The sequence below is a fragment of the Lactuca serriola genome, chromosome 8 (assembly GCF_051521515.1).
Source record: "Lactuca serriola cultivar US96UC23 chromosome 8, Lser_US96UC23_V15, whole genome shotgun sequence".
Taxonomy (NCBI): domain Eukaryota; kingdom Viridiplantae; phylum Streptophyta; class Magnoliopsida; order Asterales; family Asteraceae; genus Lactuca; species Lactuca serriola.
Genome location: NC_136415.1, coordinates 219,595,480 through 219,607,765, shown reverse-complemented (window position 1 = coordinate 219,607,765; position 12,286 = coordinate 219,595,480). Strand labels below are relative to the sequence as shown.

The window sequence follows — 12,286 nt, the reverse complement described above, 5'->3', positions numbered from 1 at the left end:
TTACTGTAAAGCATTGTCTCCAACCATATGCTTCTGTAATGTGCCATGCACGTGATTCTCTGTACCAAATAGTTTTCTTAGTTTTTCTATTTCGTACATGTTTTCAGAAAAAACATTATTATATTCTTTTACATTATTTTTTCATTACCTTCAATAAAATAACATTATAAATAAATTATTAAATTAAACGTGTCTTTATTTATATTCTATGTTTTTTGTCATTGTCTATCTTTTTCTATCACATATCAATGATAGTAGCGTTTAGTATTCCTCATATCACTAGAACATGAAACAACACAACCAAAATCTACATTCATTCTCGATAATCTCCCATATATTGATATGACGACTACCCCCATCAAACTCTTCCTTTTCTTCTTCACTGCAGTCGTGTTCTTATCCTCTCATGAGGCTAAAGAAATCTTGCTGAAAAACGAAGTTATCCGGGATGCAAAACATGAAACACTCATTTCCCCTGGAAAAATCTTTCAAATGGGTTTCTTTGAGCTACAACCAAACCACAGGTATGTTGGGATATGGTATTACTTAGATCCCAAAACGGTTGTATGGGTCGCCAATCGTGACTCCCCGATTTCATCATCTTCCTCCATAGTTACCATCCAAGACGATGGTAATTTTGTGGTGAAAGACAGTTCTACGAACTATTTCACCACAAACTTACATTCAAGGTCCGGTCGTCGGACCCTGAAATTATCGGATACAGGGAACGCGATACTGGAAGATGAATCTGGAAAACATCTTTGGTCCAGTTTCGCGTTCCCAACCGATACTTTCCTTCCAGGAATGTATATGGAGAAAACCATGAAAATTATATCATGGAAAACTCCAAACGATCCCGGAACCGGAAGTTTCGTGTTCCAAAAAGATCAAGTCTTCGGCTACAACAATTACACAGTTTTCACCGGAAAAAGCCTTCATTGGAAAAGTGGATTCGGTCTAGAACCCAACAAAAACCTCACCAAGATAGCAATGGCTGCACTTGAACTATTGTCAAACTCCACTCAAAAGTCAACTTCCTCAAGACTTTTAATGAATTCATCCGGTGAAATCCAATTCTACAGTTGGGATTCAAGATTCAGCAAATGGGTATTAAATTGGTCTGAACCTAAGAACTATTGTAGTAGATTCAACGTTTGTGGACCAAATAGAAGCTGTAACGTCACTACAAACATCGAAAACGATTCGATCTGTAACTGTTTACCTGGTTTTGAGCTTATGGATGATGTAGCTTCATCGCAACAAATCTGCAAAAGGACTTCGACTATATGTAGTGGGAACGACACTAGTTTCTTGGGAATGGAGATCATGAAGATCGATGTAACATTTGCGACGTTTTTGGAGTCTAGAAGTGCGTCTGAATGTAAAGAAAAGTGTTTGGGTTTGGATTGTTGTCAAGCTTATTCGTATAATGATGTTGGGAATCCAGAATTGGTTCGAGTTGGAGTTCCTGGAGGAAAACAAGGGTGCTGGATATGGAGTTCTGGATCGTATCTTGTTGATGTTCAAGTTGGTGATGGAGTTACTGGAGTTGAAGTTTTTATCAGAAACCCTATTTCGAAAGGTAAGTATACTTTCATATTATCATGATATATATCAATCATCTTGTGTTGTTTCATTTTTCTTTATAACAACAAACACAAACGTTTTGATTTTCGTTCTAGTTTTGACTTAACCTTTAATGACTTGAAGAGTGAAAAGAAATATAGTTATTACAAAAAATAGATATGTTGTTACAATAAGAATGATTTTTTTTTATAAGATGATTGATAGATTAGGTATATTTTGTTAACTTTGGAAACGTTGGATTCATTGGGCACTTTTTTAATTTATTTGTTTGTGGTTGTACTCATTTGACCTAGTGAATATAAACTATTGTTATTAAATTATAGATAAATGCATCAAAACTTGTAACCTAAGATAGAATTATTCGAACAATCTGTCACTAAATTGTATGCATTTGACCTATTGGATGTAAGCTATAACCTTTTCACGTTTTTTATTTTTTTGAACAGCTATAACCTTTTTTATTATAGTTGTTTTTTTATCAAATTAAATAAGAAGGTTGTACCCGAATAAAAAATAGTTTATTAATTTATTAGAGCTGTTTTATTTTTAATTTCAAATTTCTTATCAAACACAATAGTCACTCTTACCTCCCAGTCTTGGCATATCTCTCTTTTAATCTTGTTATATATTTTTGAAATGTTTTAACTAAAATCGAATTATAAAAAGGATTTTCATCCTCTTATATTTTCTTTCTATATATACTTCTACACATTTTACAAACATATTAGATGTTCCCAATATTTGTTGCGTAACATATGCTCACACAATGCTCTTTAAATATGTTCTTCATTTTCTATATTTTATTTTTTTTATCACCTTGCCATTCTAAAAATAATAATAATAATAAGTTCCAAGATAAAGTGTAGAGTGTAGAAATGATATGCAAGCTCTTTACATGAACTGAAATGGATCATATACAATATGTTTCAGCGATTAAAAAACCCCCCACAACTCAAGAACCTAATCAAAGTGTAAAAAGGTCAAAGTCAACATCTTCCGCATTCATTATCCTTTCTGCAACTGCCATTCCTGGAATTCTACTTTTTTGCTGCATAGCGTTTATTTGTTATAGGAGAAGGATCAATGTCAGGAAAGCACAAGGTACCTAAACATCAATCCTAAATTTAAATTATTGTTTTTATCTAAGCATGTATAGTATTAATTTGATATCTATATTACAAATGAAACTTATTATTGTCAAAACGATCTTTGAATTATCCTAAAGGTCTAAATGCATTTCATTTGTATTTGACTCTCTCATTACTCATAAATATCAGCAAGTGTACAATTATTATTTTTGACATGGTAATAAACACCAAAATAAAGATGGATAGTAAAAGAAAAATTATGAGCACCTTTTCATATAGGACAAAATAACTACCAATTTGGCCATATAACTTTTAGGAATTGCGAAATTGCTTTATGAATTATCCTTATCACAAAAAGTTTTTTTTTCCCCTTTTTTTCAAAATAACATTATTTCGCAAAATATGATCTCAATTTGCAAAATTTTATCAAATTCTATCATGGGTATTTTGTGTTTTATGTGAAAAAAAAATGGTCTTTTGTTACTCTACGTCTTCAATTTTGGTCATTTTCGTGGTAATGTCATGTAATTTAAATAGCTATGTGGATTAAGATTCAGGAATATGGTCAAATTCAAGGCATGGGAATCTTATAATTTTTCTTGACAAAATTTAGAAAGAATAAAAAAAAGTTGGTTAGATTTTTCAAAATCAAAAGTGATCCCAAGGGTGTGGTTTAAAGTAAAAGAAGATATAACATCTAAGTCCATATATGTCTATCTTTATGTTTTTCTTTTAGGAAAGGAAGAAAGCGAATCTGTCCATCAATTTAATGAAAGTGTGAGGCAAGTTCAGGATATGTTAGATCCATTCAATGAAAGTGATTCGCCAACCATTGGTATACCTTTCTTTGACTTTGAAAAAATATCGTCTTCCACAGATGGCTTCTCAGAAGCAAATATGCTTGGGGAAGGTGGTTTTGGACCCGTTTACAAGGTGAGAGTTCATATTCCCTTTAAAAAAAATATCAAAACATGTATCTTTAATTCCATTATTTCATTTATTATAATTCAAATTCCATACATTGACTACAATCGGTTTCTAAATACTCCACATAACTTAGTAATATTTTAAAGAAAAATCATGTATGACGTGGATATATTTCCTTTCTCTCATTTATGAATAAATGAGAAAAGGGAAACGGGTGTCAAGAGGTCCAACTTCAACTCGATATAAATTTTAATATGTTAGGAGTTACGAGACTCGTTTTATAAAACAGACTGAACTGAACGTATGCTTTATAAGAAATCTTGTATTTTTTTTATTGAAAATCACTCTTTTTGAAAGTTTAGCATTTTTGTGTTGTTTACTTTCATCGTGCAACATTTATGTTAGGAAAAGCTACCTAAAGAAAACAAAATTTACAATAGGAAAACATGTTACGATCGCCTAAATGGTGTTTTATATTAACTAATTTAGTTAGTCATTTTAACTATGTACAATTATTCTCAATTCATATGTTTTACTCTTACCAAATGATCATCGTGACAACGTATGTTAGGGTAAGTTCCCTGGGGGACTAGAAGTTGCGGTGAAGAGGCTATCAATCCATTCAGGACAAGGTTTAGAAGAGTTCAAGAATGAGGTTACATTGATTGCAAAACTTCAACATCGAAATCTTGTTAGACTATTGGGATATTGTATGAAGGGAAACGAGAAGATGCTCATATATGAGTATATGCCTAACAAAAGCCTAGATGCCTTCATATTTGGTAATCCTCTTTTGCCTTCTCACTATGATCAAAATGATTGTTTTTTATTAAGAAATTCCTAATAAAAACTTATTATAGTATTCTAACTTCAAAAAAATAATTAAAGATAAGGACATGCATTTATGCTTATGTTTTGAATGAACTACTTGCAAGATGGGACACAAAGTGCATTGCTTGATTGGCCAAAAAGGTTTGAAATAATCATGGGGATTTGTAGAGGACTCATATATCTTCATCAAGATTCAAGGTTGAGAATAATCCATAGAGATTTAAAGACAAGTAATATCTTATTAGATGAAGATTTAAATCCAAAAATATCAGATTTTGGATTGGCAAAGATCGTCAATGGCAAAGAAGTGGAATCTAATACAAAAAGAGTTATTGGAACCTAGTAAGTATCATGTACATCTATGAGAATATAAAAAATTATCGTAAAATTTATGCATATTTAACAATTATGGCATTAGGTAAAATATTTGACAATTATTATTTGTTCTTGATGCAGTGGTTATATGGCTCCGGAATATGCTTTAGAAGGATTATTTTCAATAAAATCTGATGTTTATAGTTTTGGAGTAGTTGTTCTTGAGATTATCAGTGGGAAAAAGAAACACTATCAATGTGATCAAGCCATTAGTCTTCTCAATTATGTGAGTACAATATCTCATCAAACCCATGCTTCATTTAATCTTCTTTTGCTTTTGAAAAGAAAGGCTACCAACTTGCTTTTTTTGATCTTCTTTGCTTTTGAAAAGAAAGCCCACCAACTTCATTTGTCTATCAACTACACCAATACTTATGCCAACAAATTAAAAAATTCAAATATATTTTTTTGAGACAGTAACAATAATAATGACAGTAACTTTGAATTTGACCGACATCAACATGACAAAAACCGCAATGTTTGTCCTAATCAAAAGAATGATGGAACAATGTACATGGTACATGGCACATGGACTTCCTCTTGATTCCTCATTAGTGCAAAGTATGCAAATGTCATCATCTTCATCATCGAAAATAGTTTTATAAAATTTTTTCTAGTCCAATCTAGTTTCTTTTTGGTCATGCATGTACCCTATATCGCAAACATGGCCTACATACACAATTGTATTGTGTATGAGCATCGGTCTTTCTAACGTTTTTTTTTTACAAAATATCTGATCTTGAGTAATATGATCAGGCTTGGCATTTGTGGAGAGAAGGAAATCCGTTGGATCTAATGGAACAAGTTTTAACAGGAAGTTACAACTCCGATGAAGTACTAAAATGTCTATTAATTGGCCTTTTATGTGTGCAAGAAGATCCTGATGATCGTCCTACGATGTCCAATGTAGTAACTATGCTCACTAGCGACATTGCTACACTTCCTGAGCCAAAACAACCGGCATTTTTAGTAAGAAAACTAACTTCGTCTTCTTATACTAATTCTTCTTCGTATCAACCCCATACACATACCAACGTGGACGTGACAATCTCTGTAATACAAGGACGATAAGTATGGTGATTAAATTGTCAGTGTTTTTATGTTATTATTCCTTATATGAACTAATACGTGTAAAGTTTACTTTTCTCGAAAATACGAAGATTTGTTCACCTCATTTTTGATGAACTTCATAAATTAATGTGTGTGGATATGGTAGAATGAACAATTTTACATTGTAAATGGATAAAGATGAATAGTGTGAAACACATTCATTTCTTGTGGATAAATCCCTTTCCATGGTATTATTTTTTATTCATAGAAAATAGGTGATAAAACGGATGTTGTGTTGTATTTATACATAGAAAATAGAGATAAGAAATATATTGATTTGAAAAACTAAATCCGTTGGTTTTAGCATTCTTGATTAGAGTAAAGAAGTATGATATATTGACAAACAATTGGTTCGTATGTATAGGTGACCAAATGGACAGGTGTGACGGGTCAAATGATGAGTCATGCTATGACGGGTCAAACAACGAGTCATAGTGTGACAGGTCAAACGATGAGTCATAGTGTGACGAGTCAAACAAAGAGTCTTAGCAGGTAAATTTAAAATAGTCGCAATTGAAAGTGTAAATCAACAATGGTGTCAATAATTTGGATATTGGGAGTATAAATATAGTTGAAATCAAATTAAATATTTTCAGAAAGTTTTTTAATGTATAAAGTTGTACCTCCTGAAGTATAATATAAATAAAAATTATAATTGAATCCAACAAGTTTTGTTTGTTGAAAAGGACTGGTTATATAGTTGTCAAAAATCTATAAAAACACATATTTCTCAATAAGAATGAACAAAAAGTAGTTTTATTTTGTTTTTAGTTCGACAATATTTTATATGATAAGTCTAATCTTAATTGACAAACGATGTGGTATATTTATGTTACTTTGAAGATCATAACATTGTTTTCTTTTAGATAGGAGATATGGAAAAAAAAAATTTACTTTATGATGATATAAAAACATTCATATTTTAATAAAAAAAAAATAATAAATGCATCGTATTTTACATGATATAGCAATAAAAGCTAAAATCAAAACTTAGATAAAAATTAAAAACTGTGTATCGGAAGTTATAATAGAAATATATATATTAAATTATAACAATATATTGATGAAAATCTACATATTACTTTGGATTATGTGATTATTTTCATGGTATTTGTAATTTGTTAATAGATTTGCATTTGAAATGATTTAAAACTAATTTCATTTGAAAACTAAGTGTATTTGGCGAATAATATTTACAATGATATTGAATTCCATTCTTTTTAAGATTTTGATCGACTTATAATTGGTTTTAAAAGTGTATATGTTAATTTTGATTGAATTATAATTGGTTTTAAAATTATTTATCTTGAATGAGACAGTCATCCATCTATTTCTCTTATAAAAATAAAAAATTTATATTATACTTTTATTAATCAGTTATCTAGAATTCTTTTACAAAAAAACTACAAATTAAATTAGAGAAATCAAATATTCTTCTACTTTTTGTTCCTACAAATCCTCTTTATCCAATTAACCGGTGACATGTATAACATTTAATACTTACTTAATGAAATATAATGATATTTTAGTATAATAATATGACACATATCATCATTTAAATGAGTATGACGTTTGATAGGAACAAAAGATAGGAAAATAATTAATTTCTCGTTAATATGTTATCAAAATAACTTATGAATACACTTTATTAAATCAAGAAATAAAAATATTGTAGAACATTAAAAAAACAATAATAATCATATTAAAACATATTACATGACACGAACTAAACAAAAAAGAATTACGTGAGCAAGAGATTTACATAATGTAACGAAAATAGTTTTTTCATACCTAAGTATTTATTAAAAAAAAATCAAACCCAACTAAGCAATTTATAGAATTTTAATTTCAAATCTTTTTAAATTCATCCAAGCATCAAACATCAAATCAAACAACCCAAAGTTCTTTTAAATAAACAATTTTAATTCCAAATATCATGTGGCACCAATATATTTCATCATTGAAATCTTTCATTTACAAATAAAACAACTACAATCTACTTCTTCCAAATCAAGTACTCTATACACAAAAGAAAGGGAAAAAAACGAAATCTTTCTTTTACACATCAAACTACAATCTACTTTTTCATTTTCAAATACTCTATTTAACAAAAAACAAAATGAAAATAAAATATGATTAACGAAAAAAATGGAGGAACATGTTCTTACATAAGCAAATCAATGTATTTAATCATTCAATTATGTTGAAGAAGTTAAAAGTTATGTAATTACAAATAAATATGGTTAAAAAACAATTAAGTAGAAAAACTTGAAAATGCGAGGAGTTTCAAATCAATATAGTTGAAGATAATTAAAATAAATAAAAGAAAGAGGTAAAATATATTAAAAAGGGTTAACAAAAACATTTTTATTTATATGGGTCAAAGATCAAAACCTCAAGAAAATTGTAACTACATACACCATCCATGTCAAAGAAAAAGATAATAACCATTGTAAATATGTATCTTTATTGTATTGTTTTGTTCCACATTTATGTTTTTTTTATATCTCTATATTTACAATGATCTCGTTTGTATATAATGTTATGTTATGTGTTATATATCCTAGTTGTTATTGGTATTCCATTGTCGGCTTTGTATTTTCCATTAGTTACAATATTGTGTATAACTTTATTGTTAGCATTTCGATTCATCCCTAGAACATAACATTGCATCCTTGATCAATGTTATTTTAATGCATTATGGTAGTTGTATTCTTTCTTTGATGTAAAGTTAACACACCATGGAGATTATTGTGTATTAAGATTCATTAAGATTCACATGTGATCTTCATATGGGTTTAGAATTTAAACTAATCTACATGGTTGATCATAAATAACGCTAATAAGCATATCATATTGATTCGCTATAACATAAGGTGTTTTTTAGCATTCAATATCTCATTTAAGAGATCAAAACAACATTTTTATACTTTTAATTTAGGGAAGAAAAAATCTGATAGAATTCAATTCGAATTGAAAGTGTAATTGGTTTGATCTTAAAAGTCAAAGGGTTGCTTCTTTTGGAAATTTGGCTATGGATACACAGAACTAATGAAAAATCTCTGAATTCTATCAGAAAAAAGACCCAAAACTAGAATTTCAATACATTTCATTACTAGGACATGATATCTGAAACTTAATTGATGAGAATCGAGCCATTGATAATCTGTAATGGAGCATTTTACAGTGATCTAGAAAGCGAATAAGGTTAATCAAGTAGAAATTTTAGTTTGTAAAGGAAGAGATACATACAGATCCGATAAGCGTAACTCGTTTTCTGGAGATAAAGCAAACACTGACAAGTTCTACTAAACCCTAAGGTTCTTTCTGGAAGAAACTGTCGATCCGACGAGTGCCAACAGGAACAGGGTTATTATCACTCCTTTTATGAGGTCGATCAGGTTTCGATGACGTCTGAGCCGCCGCCGGTGGCGGCGGCAATGGAAGTGAATCGAGAAGGAAATCAGCAGTCGGCTGGTGTCTCTTAACAGCGATTCGAAGGTGCTCCAGCTTTATTGTCTTCCTTTTCTTCTCAACTGCAACCTCCGATGATTTCTCGGCCAAGAACTTGACGAAAAGCTCGGTGGCGTTCGAGATTAGGAATAGGGCATCGGCGTTGATTTTGTTGATATCTTTGTCGAGTTTCATGATCCGTTTCACTCTGCCGGTTGGTATACTTGATTGGACGGTTTCTGTGTGAATCTCTTCACCTTCCGCCATTGATAACTGTAAATCTGTAGAGTGAAACAGGAGTTTTGGGCTACAGAATTTTGGGGAAGAAATTGTTTGGTTATTTAGGGTTTGATTTTGGCGGGAAGATGAAATGTTTTGGGCGCGGATTAATGGTCACGAAAAAAAGAACTTATCGAGAACTCTAATATATGAATAAAATACATAATTAGCTCGGATTCAAAGAAAATATCAGCAAAGTCCCTCTAGTTTCATTGTTATTTTAAGGACTTAAAAGGGTAAAATACATAATGGTCACGCAATTGTTTATGTTTTCAAGTTCTATCGTTGGTTGTGGAAAGGCAAATACATGACTGTACACACTCATCAACAATATTGAGGATTACGCATTTCTTATATTACTCTGATTTTCGATAAATGTATTTTTGAATAAACATTTTTTCTTAATAATTGATTTATAATTAGGGAGTTTTGTCTTATTTAAAAATGAAATTTTTTGGTCGTAAAAACGAGACATTACACATAAACATCAACAGCCTCACACACTTCATTAATGATTGTCCTACATAAGATGTCGTAAGAAAAACCTAAAGAAAACATTCATAAGTATTGAATGTGTACAAAAACAAAAATGACTTATTTTGAAACAAAAATATATTAAGGACTAAATGTGTACAAAAATATTAAGGACTAAATGTGTACAAAATGAAAAATATATTACCCTATTAAATCATTTTTCTTGGCTAACATGGAGTAACCGGTCATAAGGACTGAATGTGTACAGTTCAACAAGTTGAAGGGATAAATGTGGACGAAAAAAAAACTCAGTGACCAAATATGTACAAATTGAAAAATATGTTACCCTTTTAATTCATTATCCCTTATTTTAAAGAGAGCCCTAACTAAAATCGAACCTTTTTTTTTGTAAACTCAGTAAATATGTTGTGTAGTACGACTTTATGTTTATTTATGTTTGTTTGTAGTTGTTTATATTGGATTATGTTTGTTTGTATTTATTTGTGTTGGTAAGGGCGATTCAACCAATTTGGAGGCTTCAAACGAACCAAAATTTTGAGGCTCTTTTTCATTAGTATATTTAATGTTATAAATTAAACCCTCTTCCTTTCCAAAATCCAACTTGAGTAATGAATATTTAGAAAAAAAACTTATTAACCTTAATAGATAGTCTAGTCGGAAAAAAAAACACTCAAGACTATTCTACAATCTACATCAAAGTTTAAAAAATAGATTTCTACATGACTACATCAAACTGATTTCTATTTTCTACATCAAACAAAATTTAATCGAAATAACAAAATTTCATCGATTATCATAGATAATAGATTATCAGATTATCACAAATTCACAAACATAGATAATCAGTTGTGGTGAAATAGAGAATCATAGGAAGAACCGAAAAAGAACAATAGAACATACCTTTTTAGAATTTAGCCTTTCAAGATTCAAGATTATGGACAGGAATCACCAAATCAGTTAAGTTAATGTTGACACTTAACATCCTTTTCAATAAAAAAAAAAAAGAATCAATTAATCAACTTATCAAAAATCACCAAGAAGAATAGAGAATCGGATAAGTAATGGTTTTTTTATGGTTCTGGGTAAAATCAAGAATGAAATCACTAATCAGTTAATTAGATTCAAAGGACATAGAAAGAATAAGTGTAGAACAGTTGTTGAGTCACGGAATTTGTGGTTCTAACTAATCAGTTAATTAGATTCAGATGACAAAAAAAGAATAAGAAGTGAAGAACAGTTGTTGAGTCACAGTTTCTACGGAATGGTTTTTGCTGATGTGTATGAATGAAGAATATGAATAAACAACCCCAAATTTAATTTTGGGTTATCCCTTATAATTAGGGGCGCTAAGCAAGGGCTTAATTTTTATTATAGTAAGGTCGGCCTTGTGTGTTGGTTATGTTTGCGAGTATTCTTATTTTCCTAACAAATTACAAACACCACAGTATTTGTAACACCCAGTTCCAGGTATGGTATTATTTTCAAGTATATATGGCAATCTTCTTTGGAAACCACGATGTGGCGTCGAGTTTTGGGCTGCGGGATTTAATGAATCACCACGACGTGGTGATTGTGGCACGACGTGGTGGTGGCTATTGGGGAAAACCCTAAAGTTTAAGGGTTGAGCTTATTTAAAGATCCTTAGCCCCCTTTCTAGCCTCCTCCCGTCATCCTCCGTCTCTTAAAAATCGTTCCTTGCAAACCCTATAGCCATTTTGTGATTTTAGCCTTAAAAGTGTGAGTTTTTGGTGCTTGTGAAGGAAGAAGGTGGTGGAAGACCTCGTTGGGAGTCCAAGGAAAAGAAGATCCAAGAGTTCACCTTCCTCTAGCATCTCAATGAGGTATAAATTCTTCATCTTGATGAGTTTATGAGTAAATCTGTGGATATTTCCCTTTATTTCTATAAATCTTGTTACCTTGGGTTGTTGGACTTCAAAAAGCTTGCAACTTTATGAGTCTCCAGAGCATTCTGAGCATTTGGCTCTTTAGATCTAGTCTAGAATTGAGTTTGAGGGTCATGCATGAAATCTTGGCCTTTTCGCCCTATTTTGACCTAATGAGATGTCACACCCCCAAACCAAGGATGGTGGAAACGTCCGGGGTGGAGGACTTCATGTATAGTATCATAACAACGAGTATAA

The 12,286-nt window shown here is 30.8% G+C and overlaps 2 protein-coding genes across 4 annotated transcripts; one reads left to right on the top strand and one right to left on the bottom strand.

Annotated features, from left to right (window-relative positions):
* Nucleotides 1-242: 242 nt before the first annotated feature.
* LOC145065544 (G-type lectin S-receptor-like serine/threonine-protein kinase At4g03230) lies at nucleotides 243-6,586 on the top strand. Of its 3 annotated transcripts, none has more exons than XM_079012563.1 (8): nucleotides 243-1,582; nucleotides 2,518-2,688; nucleotides 3,553-3,608; nucleotides 4,174-4,384; nucleotides 4,538-4,775; nucleotides 4,890-5,034; nucleotides 5,565-5,777; nucleotides 6,283-6,586. In XM_079012563.1, exons 1-8 carry the CDS (start codon nucleotides 343-345, stop codon nucleotides 6,412-6,414), a joined length of 2,406 nt encoding a protein of 801 aa, XP_078868689.1. In that variant the 5' UTR covers nucleotides 243-342; the 3' UTR covers nucleotides 6,415-6,586. The 3 variants fall into 3 exon arrangements, with proteins under 3 accessions (XP_078868689.1, XP_078868687.1, XP_078868688.1); XM_079012561.1 differs by having other exon boundaries at nucleotides 244-1,582; nucleotides 3,412-3,608; XM_079012562.1 differs by lacking the exon at nucleotides 6,283-6,586 and having other exon boundaries at nucleotides 245-1,582; nucleotides 3,412-3,608; nucleotides 5,565-5,982.
* A 2,587-nt stretch (nucleotides 6,587-9,173) lies between these two features.
* LOC145065545 (DNA polymerase II subunit B3-1-like) lies at nucleotides 9,174-9,757 on the bottom strand. The gene has a single exon (XM_079012565.1). It carries the CDS (start codon nucleotides 9,636-9,638, stop codon nucleotides 9,234-9,236), a length of 405 nt encoding a protein of 134 aa, XP_078868691.1. The 5' UTR covers nucleotides 9,639-9,757; the 3' UTR covers nucleotides 9,174-9,233.
* Between the last annotated feature and the right edge of the window lie 2,529 nt (nucleotides 9,758-12,286).

Bases quoted from the DNA above. Each gene is read 5' to 3' on its own strand.
- LOC145065545 (XM_079012565.1), bottom strand. From the start codon at position 9,638: ATGGCGGAAGGTGAAGAGATTCACACAGAAACCGTCCAATCAAGTATA.
- LOC145065544 (XM_079012561.1), top strand. From the start codon at position 343: ATGACGACTACCCCCATCAAACTCTTCCTTTTCTTCTTCACTGCAGTC. The intron at 2,689-3,411 runs GTACCTAAACAT...TTTTTCTTTTAG, and splicing joins CAATGTCAGGAAAGCACAAG to GAAAGGAAGAAAGCGAATCT. The intron at 3,609-4,173 runs GTGAGAGTTCAT...AACGTATGTTAG, and splicing joins GTTTTGGACCCGTTTACAAG to GGTAAGTTCCCTGGGGGACT.